Source organism: Onychostruthus taczanowskii, unplaced genomic scaffold, assembly GCF_017590055.1.
Source record: "Onychostruthus taczanowskii isolate IOZ18803 unplaced genomic scaffold, ASM1759005v1 scaffold4, whole genome shotgun sequence".
NCBI lineage: Eukaryota > Metazoa > Chordata > Aves > Passeriformes > Passeridae > Onychostruthus > Onychostruthus taczanowskii.
This window is the reverse complement of record NW_024501459.1, coordinates 25,018,993-25,036,731: the sequence shown is the minus strand read 5'-3', so window position 1 is coordinate 25,036,731 and position 17,739 is coordinate 25,018,993. Positions and strand designations below refer to the sequence as shown.

The following is a 17,739-nucleotide window of genomic DNA, read 5'->3' as shown; positions in this document are numbered from 1 at the left end:
ATTATCTCAAGGTCAGTCAGGCACCTCTTTTTTTTTCAGAAATGATTTTATTGTTCAAATACATGTGGGTACACTGGCTCGTAAAATGCCTATGAAACCCATTTTATCTAATTTTGTTTCATATATTATACATATATATTGTCCTGGTTCAGGGCAAATTTGGGAGATAAACCCCCAAAGGGGCTCCTCTAGAACAGCAGATTTAATTGGCCCCTCCCCTCAACCGCTTTGGGAGAAAATATCTCTTTGAAGAAAAGTGGAAAAAACCCTGTTTATTAAACAGTAGAACCCAAACAATATTAAACAATAAAACCTCTTGCTGCTCCAAAAAGAGATGGCAAACTCACAAAAGTCCCCTCCCCAGGCTGCAGCTTGGCTCACTCAGTCTCCTGTCAGTCCCTCCGGCGCTGGAAACGCCGCGGCCCAGGCCCGGCCTGGCAGCCACAGGTGGAGCTGCTGGGTGTTCAGTCCAGAGCAGGTTTGGACAGGTCCAAGAAGAAGAAAAACCACAGTCCAGGGAACTGCTTTGCCTCAGCTAGCTAAAACGAGCTAAAACAAAGGAGAGCTCTGTCCTGCTGTCTGTCCATCTGCAGACAACACAGTCCAGGAGCAGGAATGTGGAGGAGTGAGTGCAGTGTCTGAAAACAAACTGCGCGCTTCTTCCCTCCCCCCTTCACTCTCTGGAACAAGTCTTAAGGGCGCAAAACTTATTATTCAGCATAAACAGAACAAGACGACTGGGGATAAAAGCATCATATAGTCAACCCAACACACACACTGGGTTGACTATAAAACACACTCTGTAAATTAGGGGAAACAACCATAACTTCCTGAGAAATGTTCCCCCAAAGATACAGAAAAGAACAGGAATTCCTCTTCTTTATTATTACTGGAAGACCTCTTTGAAGACTGCAGATCAGATTCTGCAGTCTGTGTATCTATAAGAGGGATAAGGTGGTGGATATGGTTGGGTTTGGATTGTTTAAATTATATTTTTTGTTTATTTTAGAATCTTAGAACAGCCCAGATGAAGGGATCTGAAAAGATCCTGTAGTCCAAGCTTTCATGGTGAAAGGAGCCTAGATGAGGTTATCTAGCACTCTGTCCAGTTCTGTCTTGAAAACCTCCAGTAATGGAGTTTCTGCCGTGTCCTTGGGGAGGTTGTTTCAGTCACTGATTGTTTTAATTGTAAAAATTTCTCTTATGTCTGCATGAAACCTCTCCTAATGCAACTTTTAGCTGTTGTCCCTTGTCTTCTCTACATGGCTTCTTGTGAAGAGATAGCCCCTGATGTCTTTGTGCTTGCCCTGGAACACTATGTGAGGTCTCCTCTGAATCCTCTCCAAGGAGACAAAGCCTAATTCCTTCAATCTTCTCACACAGGGGAGATTCTCAAATCATTTGATGGTGTTCATGGCTGTCCTTTGCACCTTTTCCAATCTCTCCATGTCTTCTTTCAACATTACTCCAGGTGGGGCCTGACAGCCACTGGGTAGAGTGGGATGATCACATCTCTTATCTCTGCTAGTGATACTTGTGTGGATGCAGCCCAGGATCCAGCTTACCTTTGGTGCTGCAGCATTGCCCTGCTGGCTCATGGTCACCTTGTTGTCTCTGTTGCCCTCAGGTCCCCTTCACCAGGACTTCTCCCTGCCATACGACCCTGGCTTGTTCTGCGCTCTCTGATTGTTCCATTCCTGGTACAGGACAATGCTTGTCTTTGCATATTTTCCCAGTGTTCTTGCTGCCCCACTCTTCCAGGCTCTCTGGCTCTCTGTGCTACATACAGGTGTTTCCCTTGTAGGTACACATGTCTACCTCATCACCTAGTTTAGTGTCATCAGCAAATGGGGTGAGGGTGCTTTCAATCCTATCATCCAGGTACCTTATGAAGATGTTCAGTGTGTGGGGCCTGGTGTCAATCCCTGAGGGACCCCACTTGTGACAGACTGCCAGCCCATTTTATTTAACAGCTTCTTAGTTCAGTTGAAAAACTTCAAATGATTAAGTTCTATTTCAGTTATTTAACAGATTATAGAGATGTGATGTTTCTGAATCTCCAGTTTGCATCTTGTATTTTTCTTTGAGAATATTTTGTTTGTGCTCTTAATACTGCAGCCCAATCTACTTCATAAGTAGCTGATCAAGCTGTATTGCTAATAAAGCTTGTCCTGACTGTTTTTTAAACTGTGACGCCAAATTATTTTCAAATAATAAAGATTTTGTTAGAGTTTTCTTTTAACCTAACAAGCCTCTTGGGTATTCAGAGATTGCTTCAACACAAAAAATTGAAGTAAATCTTAGTCCTAAGCAGGCAGCAGCATGGCTGACATTCCATGAGCCAAATAATGAGCAGAAAGTCAGTCACAAAGCCTTATTCAGCAAAGAAAGAGCTGTATGTGAGAGCGAAGGCAGAAGATAAAGAATAATCCCTAAAAGAGATGCTGGAAGACATGCCACTGTACTTAATGAAAACAGTTGGAAATCCAATTTTCAGCATGAAAGCAGGTTTTTTTTTCTGTTAGAATTATCAGGAAATTAAGAACACAGCACAGAATTAATGCAGGACTTATGGGAACAATTAATAGAAATATAGATAAAATTGTTAATCTAACATCCATTTTGCACTGTTATTGAATCAAGCTGATTTGTGTAAAATTAACAGAGTAGGAAATAATTGATTTTTGTTTTTGTAAAATGTAGTGGTATGCAGAATTTTTTAAAAAAATCTTGATTGTTCACTCAATAATTATATCATGTGCAATTTGTTCACCATAGTGTCTCTGTTCATTCCTGCTCAAATGCTATCTGTAGTTCAGCTTAAAAAAGACTGCAACAGGATGCCAGATAAACTTATCCTGACATGTAGTAGAATCATAGAAATGTTTAGGTTGAAAAAGCCTTTTAGGATCATTCAGTTCCACCAGTCACCCAGCACTGTTAAGTCCATCACCAAACTGTCCCTAAGTGCCATATCTACATGTCTTTGAAATATATCCATTGATGGTGACTGCACCAACTACCCTGGGCAGCCTGTTTTATAGGGTTGTTTCCTTCTGGTGAGGAAATTTTTCCTGATGTCATCTAAGCCTCTCCTGGAACAACTTGAGGATATTTCCTCTTGTCCTGCCAGTTGTTATTAGTGAGAAGAGACCAACCTTTACCTGGCTACAACCTCCTTTCAGGTTATTGTAGAGAACCATATGGTCCCCCCTGAACCTTCTTTTCTCCAGGCAAAACAACCCTAGCTCTTTCAGCTGCTCTGCTCCTCTTGTGCTCCAAATCCTTCCCCAGCTCCATTGCCCTTCTCTGGACACACTTCAGCCCCTCAGTCTGTTTCTTATAGTGCAGGGTCCAAACCTAAACCCTGGACCTGAGGTGCATCCTCACCAGTGCCCAGTATAGGGGGACAGTCACTTCTCTAATCCTGCTGGCCACACTATTTCTGATACAGGCCAAGATGCCATTAGCCTTCTTGGCCACCTGGGCACACACTGGCTCATGTTCAGCTGCTGTTGACCAGCACTCCTGGTCCTTTTCCACTGGGCAGCTCTCCAGCCACTCTGCCCCCAGCCTGCGGTGGTGCTGCTGGGTTGTGACCCAAGGGCAGAGCCCAGCACTTTTCCATATTGAACCTCATACCATTGGCCTTGGCCCATAGATCCAACCTGTCCAGATCCCTTTGCAGAGCCTTCCTACCCTCCACCAGATCAGCACTCCTGCCCAGCTTGGTGTCTTTTGCAAACTGAGGGTACCCTCAAATCTCTCATGCAGGTAATTGATAAAAATATCAGCAAGGACTGGCCCCAGTACTTAAGACCTGGGGAACACCATTAGTCATTGGCCACCAACTGGATTTAATTCCATAGTATAATAATAATAATGTGATAGAAAAGTTATTTGAAAATGTGGTAGGAATTAGCACAGCTTTTCTTTGCTTGCTAATCATAGGTATTACTTCTCTTAACTTACTGAATAAAGTGACCACTCTAGAAAAGCTGAGAAATTGTATTTGCCAGTTGTGCAACAGAATAAGCTACGATTCTTTTAAATTTACAGGTGAGTTTTATGTACTAGTTTGAGTACAATTCTGTGGCTTTAATTTCTTTTTAAGTCTCCACATTTTTCCTGGGACTAGAATTATTTGAGGTAAGTGATTATTACATAGGAACACTAGGGGAAAATAAAAGCTTTTTCTAATGCAAAATATAATTACTGTTTAAAAATGAAGAAAAAGAGTGCTGAAATACCAGTTAGAAAACACTAATAGAAGTCAATTTGATGAATTTCCAACACCTTTTCTACATATATGGGAATTATGCTTGCTGCCCACTTTTTTCCAAATGTGCTCAATGATACACAAAACTGATACATTTCTACTGAGATTTATTATTCTTAATTTGCCTGTAATATTTACAGAAATTAATAAATATTTCATAAAGTCTTAGATCATGACTGTTTGTTTATAGGACACTGCTCTACAAAAACCAAGAGAAGTTTTCAGGCTACCTACAGACTTGACTGCGTGTGATAATCGCCTTTGTGCCTCAATGCATTTCTCATCCTCCACGTGGGTTACCCTTTCTGATGGTACGGGAAGACTGTATTTAATTAAATCAGGCAAGCGTGGAAGCAGTGCATCTGAAAAGTGGGAGGTATGTCCTGCAATAAATAATATATTTAGAAGCTGTACATATATACCTATCAAAGTTATCTAATTGCATTAATAATGGTATTTATTATCCTGCTTGGACACAACAAATACAATTGTTACATTTGTACCTGAAGCTTGAGTCTCATGTTCTGTGGTTAATTCCTTTTTGTTTATGAAGATGAATCTGGTAAAAAGTGCCTGCATTTTGTATTTGTTTTCTTTATTAGAGGGTAGTTTCCTAAAAAAACCACAGATGTTTTAGTGTTAACAGAAACATAGGTGTATATACTGAAATGGAAGATTTCCAACATGATGGATTAGCTCCTTTCTCTACATCTTTTGAGAGTTCAGTAAAGTAAATTGATCATCCTTTTTTTAGATGCTTGGTAATAAATACCATCTGTTTTTTATTCTGTGTGAGAATGCTGACACATAAATAAGTTACATTGAAGTTGTCAGTGAAACAAAAATACGAGATTTATGTCTAAGGTTCTGTCATCATTTAAATTGACTTGTTGAGTATGTACAGCATGCAGTGGTTTAGAGTTGTTTAGAGTAGTATCACAACGCTGTAAATCCTCAAACTTTATCAGGTTTCAGTAACAATAGCTGGATTGAGTCTATACTCATTCAACTGCTGCAGCATGAATTCTTTGTAATTTATCCTTTCATTTGTTCTTTCGTTGTCATGTGTTAATCTTCTAGCAAATAATGCTTTTCTTCTTCTCTGTTGTTTGCATTAATTTTGTTTTTACCTTCAGTTTTGTGCTGAATGAGTACTTTTGGAAAAAAGCTGGAATACATTGTTTTTAGATTTAAAACTTCCAGCTATAGGTACCAAATGTTTCATGCTGTAAGATATGGAGTCCTTCTGCATAAAATTAATGAAATAATTTTCATATTATAGAAATAATTTTAATGAATTAATGACATTTATAACTTTAAGTTCGTAATTAATGACATTTTATATTCACAATGATATCTAATAGCCTTTCAGTATGACAGTAATAGTTATGTGTTCTGCCTACCTAATTCAAATATTGAAGGGATTTTTCCAAACCATGTACATAAATAAAAATTCAAGAACTTCTAATCCTAGCTTCTCCTGAACATGAATATTATTCTCCTTCATTTCATTATAGCTTTTCGTTTCTTACTTTATAGAGGAGGAAAATCGGATCTCTTGCAAAGCTAAATAATGGCACATTTGGGGATTGAACACTGGCAATGATGCTTTGGACTTTTATGTCTTCTTTTTTGCACATGTCAAGGCCTACAAAGATTTTCAGAATGTTGAAGTATCTAGAGAACTAGTGCGAGCCTTGGGGAAATGCTTGCATTTTCATCTTGAATGTGACTGGTTGCCCAGTTGACAGGCAGTGTTTATGGACCCTCTTGCTCTCATCACTTGCTGTGCCTCTGTTTATTGCAGTGCTAAACAGCCACAACACAGACAGGCATGGGGATCTTTGTGCTTTGTTTATTGGGCCCTTATAATGATTGATCAATCTAAACAATAATGTTTAAAAACATTTCAATACAGTAGCTTGATAACTACAGAAGGAGGAGCCAGAAATGTTTGACATTTGTGGGTTCACGTTGGCAGAGAGATTTGTGGGAGACAAACTGCTGCTGATTTGACATTCACTGAAACCCTTCCCTGCTTTCTGTAAAAGAACAAGGTTTCCAGCTTTAACTGTCTGACTTTTTATTATGTTTTTGTCTTCTAGATTGTGTTTAATGAAGAACTAGGAAGTCCATTTATTTTAGCACACAGTGTTTCATTTGTAAAATCTGATGCACATTCACTAGCTGTGCTGCTGCTTAGGGTAGAAAAAGATGAACTGGACACAAAAGGAAGTGGATTTCATGTTACTTTGGAATGGGTTACAATTGCAGAAGGAAAAGAGGGTAAGTGTTTCACATTTATATTACTCTAAGTAGTGTTTAAAAAAAATAAAGATCATGTTTTTATTCGTTGTCTTAGAAGTTATTTTTCCACAGGTTCTGATATTTCTTTTCCACAGCCTAGATTTTACATAGGTAATTTTTTTAATATTTTGAGATCAAGTTATTTGTGATAGACCTAAATTTTGACAGACATTTGGAAAACAGGAAAAAGTAAAGTTTTGCGCTTGTGTCATTAAGATAATTAGAAAACAAGATAGCACTTTACTTGAATATTGTGAAATGCAATTTCTGTTTAGCTTGTAAAATCAAGGTTATACAGAACTATTTCTAACGCTGTATTTTTAAAAATATTGTATAGCTGAATATGGGTCTTTGATTATGGTTTTTTTTGTGGTGTTAGCTTCCAATTAATGATGTAGGGGATTGGAAGTAGTATGAGATAAATGTAAGACCTGTAGCATATGAAGTAAATACTGTATATTCTAGGTTTTCCTGCAATAAGAGTGTGAAGTTATTCCAATAATTTTAGACCAACATATTGAAAAAATACTAGTTAGTGTATTAATACCTACTAATTAATATTTTATCCTAATAAAGTTTTGCAGATGATACTTTATATATTCAATATGACAATTTAATGCACATATATGAATATATATGTGCATTAAATATCATGACTTACATGAAGGATACAAGACCCCATGTGTCACTGATTTAAAGATGTGTGGATTAAATTAATAGACATTCTTAGAATGACTGTGATATGGTCTTGCTCATTATGTTCCAAGAAATAAAATTTTAATATTGACAGACGCAAGATCTTTAAGTAGTTGAAGTAAAGCTTTGAAGCATACTGTGATGTTATTAGCCAAATGTTCTTCCATCTCCTACATACATAGTATGGATAACATAGCATGGAATAGATTAGTTCATTTGGAAGTGACCTACAACTCTCATCTAGTCCAACTGCCTGACCAGTTAAAGCCTCTTGTTAAGAGCATTGTCCAAATGCCTCTTAAACACTGACAGATGGGGTTTTGACCATCTCTCAAGGAAGCCTGTTCCAGTGTTTAACCACCCTCTCAGGAAATAAATGCTTCCTAATGTCCAGTCTGAACCTCATCTGGTGCAGCTTTGAACCATTCCCATATGTCCTGTTACTGGATACCAAGAAGAAGAGCTCAGCATTTCAATCTCCACTTCCTCTCCCTAGGAAGACCATAGACAGCAATGAGGTTGCCCCTCAGCCTCATTTTCTCCAAACTAGACAAGCCTGAAGTCCTCACCTAGTCTTGACAGGGCATTCTTTCCAGACCTGTCACCAGCTGTGTTGCCCTCAGTGGCTTCAGTTGTTTCCTGCTGTTGAAACCTTGGATGATGGAAATATTTCTCAGAAAGCCACATGAGACTAACTGCCTTATGCTTTTGTGGCAAGCTCAACAGGAGAAAGAAACCTCTGAACATTACTGTTTATAACTTAGAAGAAAAACTAAATCAGTAACGCTGTCAGTATACAATTGAAGACTGTTACTCATGAGAGCACTAACACAGACTTTTATTATACATTTTAATACTGTACACTTTAATAAAAAAATTATTTTTTACATTGTATGTTTTATAACTTATGACAAATATTCTTGGAGTTGCTAAAAGTGGATTCAAAAATCTTTCAAAAACTCTAGCCAGTTATCCAGCATTTCCAGGGAACCAATGTTTTGGGAATTTTTTCCAGGGAAAAAATGTTTGAAATGACTGTTAGTAGAGATGCAAATAACGAAATTCAAAGGAATCTTTAATTATAAAGAGAGAAATATTTTTTTTATTTCATTTAAACAAATATCTCATTAATCAAACTGATGTATGAACCAGTCTCAAAGATAAAAGCTGTTTTGAGGAATTACAATACTCTACAATCTCTTTTATCAGTACTCAGTTGCTGTTGCTTGCCTTTCCTTGAAACTCTGTCTGTGTGTCATGGATTGACTCTGGCACAGTGCCAGTGCCCCCATGAAAGGTGTATTTACGGCTGGGCACCTTGCCCTCACCCCCCACCCCTTTCTCCTCCTGACCGTGGTGCCGGTACATGATACCAAATTTCCAGTCTGCACAGTCTCTTTATCCTTCTCTCCCGGGGGGGCTGCCCAAACCACCAAATTTCCAGCCTGCGCAGTCTCTTTATCCTTCTCTCCCGGGGGGGCTGCCCAAACCATCCCAGGTCTCCTCCACCCCTGCACCTTGCAGGGCTCCGGCCCCTCTCAGGCCACATGGCCTCCCCCTCCCTCTCTCAGACGCAGCTGGGCAGGGGAGAGGATCCGATCTGCTCACCTGCCGGACCCCAAAGAGGAAGTCTCTCTGGGAGTGCTCTGCTTTTAACCCCTGTGTGTTCTCAGAGGCGTATCCAAGTCCCCAGTGGCCACACCAGGTGCCATTTAAAATCTGGCCACTGATTGGTTTGACCATAACTTTCCCAAAACCTCACTTCCTGGTCAAACCACGACACTGTGAATGCAGTTTATGAAATCAGATTTTAGTAAAAGTAAGCAGTTAATCAACAAGCCATTTCTTAAATTATCAAAATCTGTGCTTCATCAAAGCAAAGCCTTAAAACATGGTTATGTCGACACCAACAAATGCAAAATCTCTGCCCTGTTTGGCAGACTGAACAAAGGGATTGTACCTCTATTGCGTTACCAAAGAACAAAAGAATGGAAACATGAAAATAAACCAGAATGGGGGCAGTGGTTAAGTCTTTTAATATCTTCTGTGGTACTTCAAAGGATTGTAACAAAGCTATATTCTTCCAAAGTTGGTTTTCTTTCATTAACCAAACTTCTAGGAATACTTGCTGTAAAAGTTTGAAATGAGGAACCACCATGCTGCCTTATGAGATTCAGAAAATGTGACATGCTTAGCTTTCTTCTGACCTTCTCTACAAGAAAAATATTATTTGTACAGAGGGTGTGCTGGGCTAGCTGTGATCAGCAAAGATCTCATAAGAATAAAAGGCAGTCTTAGATTAATCCAGTATAACTCACTGGAAAACCATGGTACTGTGATTCAACAGGTGGGAATGCATAGTATTTTTAAATTTAATGTGTTCCTTAGATAATAATTTGTCTTCTAGAAATATGATTTTTTAAAAATTTTATTTTACAGGTGATCATAGATACGAAATCATTAAAAGGAGAGTTTTGCAAGGAAAATCAGTCCCCCATTATGCAGCAATAGAGCCAAGTGGGGATGGTCTAATGATTGTTTCCCACAAACCATTCACATTTATGCAGAGTGAAAGTGACAAATTAGAAGAAAATGATGATGCAAAAGTATCAAATGAAAAGAAAGGTAAGACTTAGTCTGACAGGTTATGATAGGCTGCTCTCTTCTTTGACTTAGGACATATGTTGTTAGTTTAGCATTTGTTTGGAATAGCAATAAATGTTTTAATATCTATCTTGTGGACAGATTGATTTTTGTTTGTTTGTTTGCTTTTACTTTTGGCAGTTGTATTGTGCACAAACCTATATTAGGTGCATTTTTTTGGATAGGAGACACTTAAAGAATTTTGTTGTCTTAAAGAACAAGATATTTTGCAGACAGACATGTAATAAGTTTTTGGTATTAGTTGGATTGCTAATGCCTAAATTTTGGCATCTGTCTGAAGTACTCAAATTAAGAAACCAGTCTTCCTAGATGGAAGGAGGCCATGGACTTCCCCAAACTCATCAGAAGCTCATCAGAAAGCTTTTTGATATGTAATTTATTCCTGCTTCTGTAAAATTTAAATAGTTATTTTGAAAAATCTTTTTAAAGAATGAGACTCTGTAAAAGATTCTATTTTCTCGAGTGGGAAAGCCGTTCAGAAAATCTTCAACAAAATGTAGTCATACCTTTTTTTCTTTGCAATCAAAACAAAACTAAGTATGTAAAAACCTATTAATAGAGTTGTTTATTTCTAAGTATCACTAAGCTCTGTAATTAATGTCTATGTTTATGTAATTACATTGGATTATTTTACATTTGATTTCTGTTTCTGCATATGAGGCATTGGTTAGTAAACAAATTCTACTAAATTCTATCTAAGGATAGTAGCACAATATTTGTCAATAGTGTGAAAATCTATTTGAAAAACAATACAAAAGGATCAAATTTCTGGAATGTGTTAATGTTAAACACTGTGGCAACTGTGATATTGTACATGTAATTTTATTAAGAATAGACTGTACATATAAATCTTGAGGCAAAGGAGTGCACTGAGCACCATAATGCAGTTGCCTTTTGCTAACCCTAATGTAGGCTCTAGTTTTATTTGCACAGTTATATAAAATTGCAGGTGTAATGGACTTTTAATCTCAGATACAGTTTGTGTCAGTGTTCACAATTCTGAAGTCTGTCATGTCTCAGTTTCTGGGGAAGTAATTACAGCGCCTGTGACTGATCCATTGCAACCAGGGCAGTTGGTGTTGCAAAGGGCAACAGTGCAGGAGTCCTTCCAGAGTCACAGTATGGGGCTTTGATCAGTGGAGTCTTGGGCTGGGTTGTGACAATTTGAGAGCTTTCAAGGGGAACCCATACTTTACGTTTTCTCAAAATAAAAAGGTAACTTGTACAAGATTGCTCTTTAGAAAATATATTCACTTGTATTTATATTTTCTGTGCATTACCCACTTATGCTGTCATAGCCTTCCTTTTGTATAAAAATTTCTCTTAAAAGGCCATTTCTTCTAGCAGTTTAGTAATCAGACAGCATCTAAACACAGTAATAAAAGTCGATCACTACCTCTGGGCAAGCAGTTCTATTTCATCTCCATTAGCTGAGGCAGATTAAGACTACTTAGTCTTATAATTTCTATTGAGTAGTCAATGTAGCTTCTGGCAAAATATATAAGTAAAACTGTTCACATCTCTGAATGATATATACTTCTAGCATGCAGTAGCTTGTCACAGAATCACTAAATTGGAAGACACCTTCAAGATCATCAAGTCCAACCCAGCCCTAACATCTCAACTAAACCATGGCACCAAGTGCATCCAGTCTTTTCTTAAACACATCCAGGGATGGCAACTCCACCACCTCCCTGGGCAGACCTTTCCAGTACTTACTGTATGCCTATTTCCATAATAAACATTTTCCTAATATCCAACCTGTATTTCCATTAGCACAGCTTAAGACTGTGTCCTCTGGTTCTGTCAGTTTCTGCCTGGAGAAAGAGACCAAACCCCACCTGACCACAACCACCTTTCAGGAAGTTGTAGAGAGTGATAAGGTCACCTCTGAGTCTCCATTTCTGCAGGCTAAACAAGCCCAGCTCCCTCAGTGGTTCCTCACAGGGCTTGTGTTCCAAGCCCCTCACCAGCCTCATTGCCTCCTCTGGATGTACTCAAGTGTCTCAGTATACTGCACCTGATGTCTCCTCAACCTAATTATTAATCATTAATGTTTCATTGTATTTAAGTACATTTTGCATTCCAATTTCATAATGCTACAGTAAACTTTGGGGTAATAATTAATGCCCATTGTATAACTGTCAGCATATGTGAGTATAGACATGAATATAAATTACTTTCCAAATGAGGGGCACAACATGGATTTGATTACGAAAAAGGTGTTTCTCTATTTTATGTTCAGAATTTTGTGTAAATTGTTCAGAGTAAAAGTTACTTCCACTTTTTCAAAGCACACTTTCAGAAAATTCCATGTGTCTCAGCACTGAATGCTGTGGAATCCAGTAATCCTTGTAACCTAGTTTGTGTTTTGCTGCATGTTTCCAATTGTAGACCCTCTCTACTCCTGGCAGCAGACGGAAGACGATGTGACCGTAACAGTTCGCCTGCCTCAAGACATCACAAGAGATGACATAAAAATACGTTTTTCCCCTGATAATATATGTGTTACCCTAAAAGACCAGCCTCCTTTGATGGAAGGAAAGCTCTATTCATCTGTGGACCACGAAAGCTGCACATGGATAATTAGAGAGGACAAAAGGTATTCTATAAATGTTTTAGGTTTTTTATTGATAGGAACTGATTTTAAACCATATGCCATATCTGACTTCTGGCCCTTCTGGGATGGTCTCATTTAATGCTACACCCCATGTCCCTTCTTGCAAGAATGTCTCCTCTCCTGAAAACACTTCACTGGCTTTTGCTGTCTCAGTAATGTTTCTTTATCTAATTGTGAAAGTAATCCCTTTCTATGCAGTTATTTTCCAGGGAAAAAACCCACCCAGTATCAAAATGGTAAACAAAGATTTGTAAGAAGAGTAAACTTAATTGGTTCAACAGTAATTTTTTTCACTATGTTTCAGGATTGATTAGTCTGAATGTACCTTGTTATATGTGTTAGTTTCTCTTCTGTTTTCCACAAACAAGCATTTTAGTAATATTACAACAAAATTCTTTAGGTTTGACTTATAAATTCCTTAATATATTTTCCCAAAAAAGTTATATATTATGTGCATTATAGAAAATTAATCTGAGTGAACTTAAAATGCTGTAGACCTCAAATAGAAATTTTCCTGCTTTTATTTGAAAAGTTACTTTTATGTGCTTTTCTCATTCTGAAATAAAAATATAAAAGAATGGAGAGGGTGCAAAAAAATAATTCAGAGCTCCCTAAAACATAGTCAGGTTTTTCTTTGTGCATTGTCTAGTTTTCATACTCTACCTGAAATGAGCCATGTATTCACTCATCCACGCTGGTCTGGTTATCTCAGAGATATTCACACTCTTTAATGAACTCAGGAAGAAACATGTACACCACCAGGTGATCCACTCAACAGCTCACAGCTGTTTATCTAAAACAAAAGCTACCCTTCGAGTTGTGATAAGGTTGGCTTTTTGCAGTTTCCGAAAGGTTAACTGTAAAGGACAGTAATTCTCAAAAAAAAAAAAAATTAGAGGGACTAATATTTTTATATAGGTTATACTGTTACTGTATATTAAAATTTGACTGATTGAAATGGGTGGGGTTGTTTTTTTTTTAGGTGTCTTCCTGAAAAATAACTCTGAATAACTTGATTTTTTTATAAGCTGAATTACTTGATTTTTTTTATTATTCATTCCAGTGAGTGTTACTGCATGAATATCAGGCTTTTACTTTAATGAGAAAGGGTAATTCCGTATTTCAATGTAATAAGTTGCACTCAGTTCTTAATGCTCGTACTGCAGCACTGATATAAATCTTTTGACTGAAAGTCAAAAACTTGCTCCAAATGTCTTCTGTAGAAGTATGCTGTTCCTAGTACCAGTGTAATTGCTTCAGAGTTCACTAAATAGTTGCTGCTGTGGTGCAGTAATGAGTAACTTAGCGGGTTTTCTCTCAGGAGCACTACAGCTGTCATTGCTGCAGAACCTGTAAGTGTATCTAAAAAGTGAGTATGATAAAATTGACTTCAGTTTTACCATTATATCTATGTGTTTGTCCAACACAGTATTTAAATGGAATTACCATGTTGGTGCATCAGGCTGTGTCTTATTTTTCATTTACTTAATTAGTTATTCCAAATAGTTTAGTGATTATACTCGGTTCTCTTTGTTGTTGTTGGGGTTTTTTTTTACTTGTTATGGAAATCTTATCTCTTCTGGGATACTGTTTTAGATAGACAGTATAGATAATTGATGTATTATTTCTGAGGTCTATAAAATAGGAATCTTTTTGTCCCAGATGTTATTTAGAGGTAGGGCACTTAAGTAGCCCTAAGAACTACTGCTTATGTTTCAAATACACTTCTGTAGTAAAACTCTGACAGTCTTTGAATAGATTGCTGTACAAGTGATTTCCTGCCATATTTTAAATATTTTAATGAGACTGCTTCAGGATAAACTACACTTACATTGAAAACCCTGAGGTTTGTGTATTAGAAATCACATCCTTGGTTTGGTTTTCTTTAGAATATTTTTTATTAAAATAGTTTATTTTATAATTTGAATGCTAATGGTTTCTGTTACATGATTTTCCTTATTAATTCAGTTTGAAGAGAAGGGCTCTTACGTACATTTATAGCTTTTTGACTAATTGACAAATGGATGTAGTGTTTTCATGTGCTACTCTTTGTCTTTTCTTTGCATTTTAGTTTGGAAATCTCTCTGATTAAGAAAAATGAGGGATGCCGGTGGGCAGAGCTAATCATTGGTGACACAAGAGGGGAATTCATTATGGACCCTTCCCAATGCTCTGAAATTGCTGAAAGCCTGATGCATCTTACTTCTGAAGTAATGGTAAAGAGTCAAGAATCAAAGACTTAAAATTCTTGTACTTTTGCATGTTGTCTTTTCTTGTTACCCTAATTTGCGCTGCATTGACCCAGCTCATCAGTTCTTTTGCTATTTATTAATTTTCAATTGAAACTGTAACAAACTACTGGCACTAGACTTGTGAATGTACTTTGAACAGCAAAATCATCTTCAAGGAGGACTGAATTTAACATGTATGATGGTGTCTGTGCACGAAACAGAAGCCTGATTAACACTGAAAATAAACTTTGTTCCCACCATTTAGGGTGTGCCAGTTAGTTTTAAAGCAATCAATTAAATGATTTTGAAAGATGTCCAGTTCTTGTTTATCAATAGGTTAGCAAAAATTTTTTACTGTCTTGCTAGGGATACTGTACTTGACCTACAGAGTGTAAATGATATGTTTAAAAGGAAAATTTAGGAAACTATAAACATGGCTCATGAACTTTCTGGCGTTTTTGTTATACAGGAAGTCTACTTAAAGTAAAATGTAATTTTTAGCTGATATTCACTTGATACTTTTTAATTAGAAAATGGCATCTCATCTGAAACTTGTGAGTTGTGCCTCCCTGTGGCTTTTTATATACTAGGTTTGGATTATTACTTTGTTTTTAGTAAGTCTGAAAAGTGTTATTAAAATAAATTCTATGTAGTACTCCAGATTGACTTCTCTCTATCTCAGTATTTGTGAGCAAGATATTGTAGTATATCTTTTGACCATAGATTTTTTTTGAACTTTAAATTTCTTTTCTCATGTACTTCCTACTGAGCTTAAAGTGATGATTTTTTAATCATAAGTTTTAATTAATTTAAAAGAGATTTAAATAAATTAAAATTAATAGCAAAACTAAAATGTGTCATGTATTTAGAGCTGCTTATAAAATTAATTAATATATTTTTAATTGCATTACTGATGGCAAGATGAAACAAGCTTACGTTGATGTACATTTACTAAATGTGCATATGTTTTCAGGATTGTATGCTTTTGCTACTTAGAGAATTATTTGGAATAATTTGGAATTTATCGTCCATGTTTTAGTGGCTTATGTACCTTTCCTCAAACTGAAGTTGATTTTATTGTACCTATCACTTCTGCTGTCCTCCATGGCAGAAAGTGTTTTATTAATTTTGAGTAAGTACATAATAGCTTAATCTTTCAGTATGTATGGATATGCAAATAAGTCTTCATGTTCAATTGTTCTTTAGGTTGTTTTTTAAATTATAAAAAGGATTCTTTTTTTTTTTTCAGTGGTTTGGATTTTCAGTGTAGTTCATTCTTTTTTTCAGAATCCAAACCCTGAAAAGGAAAAGCCACCTTGTAATGCTCAAGAGTTAGAAGAATGTGATGCTTTTCTTGAAGATGGTGCAAGCTTGTGCAGATTTGATGGTGATACCTTGAAAATCACTCATATAGTAAGTACTGTACATTATTATAGAAATACTTTAAAACTTTTTTTTTTTTTTTTGTTTGGAAATCGATCTCTATTGTCAGTACAAAAATTCAGCCTGTTCTATGAGAACTTGCAGTTTTGTCCTTGTTAGAGTATGCAGAAATATGAGTATTTCAATATATTTTTCAGCATACAGGAATATATTTTCACTTTGATTTAGTTCTTCTTTCAAGTTGTTTGGGGTTTCTTGTTAGTAATTATGGGGCCTTTCCCTTCAGAAATGGGGCTGGTACAGCTTTTTACCCACAACTCCTAACAAACATTTTTATTGAAGGGTGTGCTAATCTGAAATATAGTAGTTACTTGATTGCAAGTAAATTAAAAAATGATGGCATTTAATAATTTTAGTATTCTAACTAATCCTTGTTTCAGTGCCTGCCAGCTTCTGCCCGAGAGGGACAGTATTTCCTTCCCCGTTAGCACTGCAGAAAACCAGATGTGGTTACTTAGAGAGAGTCTTTTCCTGACATGAGAAGTTGTAGGTTAGGATCTGTCCTAGAAAACCATTTCTGCACAAAACACATTCCCATTTGCTTATGTAGTGGACATAATGTTTCTCTGAATATTACTCCAAGAAACTTAATTGCATCTCCTTGAAATGTGTAAGGCACCTGTGGTGTATTGAACTGTTGATCAGTGGAATGCAGCATAATGTATTCAAACATTTTGTCAAGTAACAAACATAAAACTGTTGATCATCTAAGTTTGGCAGTATGTGTAACAGAATCTGCTGTTTGTGCTTTGAATCAATATTTTGTATTTGTTTTGTTTTCAGATTAATCTTGGAAGCAACCAGTATCTTTTCTCAGTTGTTGTGAATCCCAAAGAAATGCCATGCTTCTGCCTGAGGCATGATGTTGATGCTCTTCTCTGGCAGCCTCACTCTGACCAGCCAGAGAATATGTGGGAACACATTGCAACTTTTAATGCTTTAGGTAAGAAATTAACTTCTGTGTCACACACCTCTGAGACTTTTCTATGTGAATACTGCTGGTATGGCTTATGTTGATATTTCACTTACTTAAATCTGAATTGAAAGTTATTATAATTCTGTTGATAGCAGCATGGTAGCTTGTTGCATATAGGTAAAACCTTATAGAAGAGAGCCTTGTAAGACATGGCTTAGGCCTTGCTGTTATGGCTAAGCTAGCCTGTTAAGTTCCCATGAGAAAAGAATCATAAGAATGAGAATCAGTTTGCATAACAATCTATTTTTGTAAGAAAATAGTTTGCACCTGTGAAAACAAGAAGTCTATCCCATGAGAATCCATGAAGGAAATTTGCAAACTGTCTAGAAAGAGGGAGGTTTGATGATGTACACTGTCCATTTACCAAGCAGTGAAGTGAGTTTCAGTGGGTTGTTAACCAATTAGAGGTAAACATGGTGCCTTCTGATACCATGCAAAAATGAGTTGTGTGCAATAAAAATTCAGCTATTAGGCACAAAGAAAGAAGTGTCTCGTCTCATTTCTATCTCTAACACAAGGTCAA

At 36.8% G+C, this 17,739-nt stretch overlaps 1 protein-coding gene across 2 annotated transcripts in view; it reads left to right on the top strand.

The window, feature by feature from the left end:
• NUDCD1 (NudC domain containing 1) overlaps positions 1-17,739 on the top strand; it is a 35,425-nt gene that overhangs the window by 12,356 nt on the left and 5,330 nt on the right. For both annotated transcript variants that reach the window (XM_041412709.1, XM_041412710.1), the window contains exons 3-9: positions 4,470-4,655; positions 6,385-6,565; positions 9,722-9,907; positions 12,341-12,548; positions 14,638-14,782; positions 16,085-16,210; positions 17,024-17,183. In XM_041412709.1, coding sequence (XP_041268643.1) covers positions 4,470-4,655; positions 6,385-6,565; positions 9,722-9,907; positions 12,341-12,548; positions 14,638-14,782; positions 16,085-16,210; positions 17,024-17,183 — 1,192 coding nt within the window. The remainder of the gene's footprint in view (positions 1-4,469; positions 4,656-6,384; positions 6,566-9,721; positions 9,908-12,340; positions 12,549-14,637; positions 14,783-16,084; positions 16,211-17,023; positions 17,184-17,739) is intronic.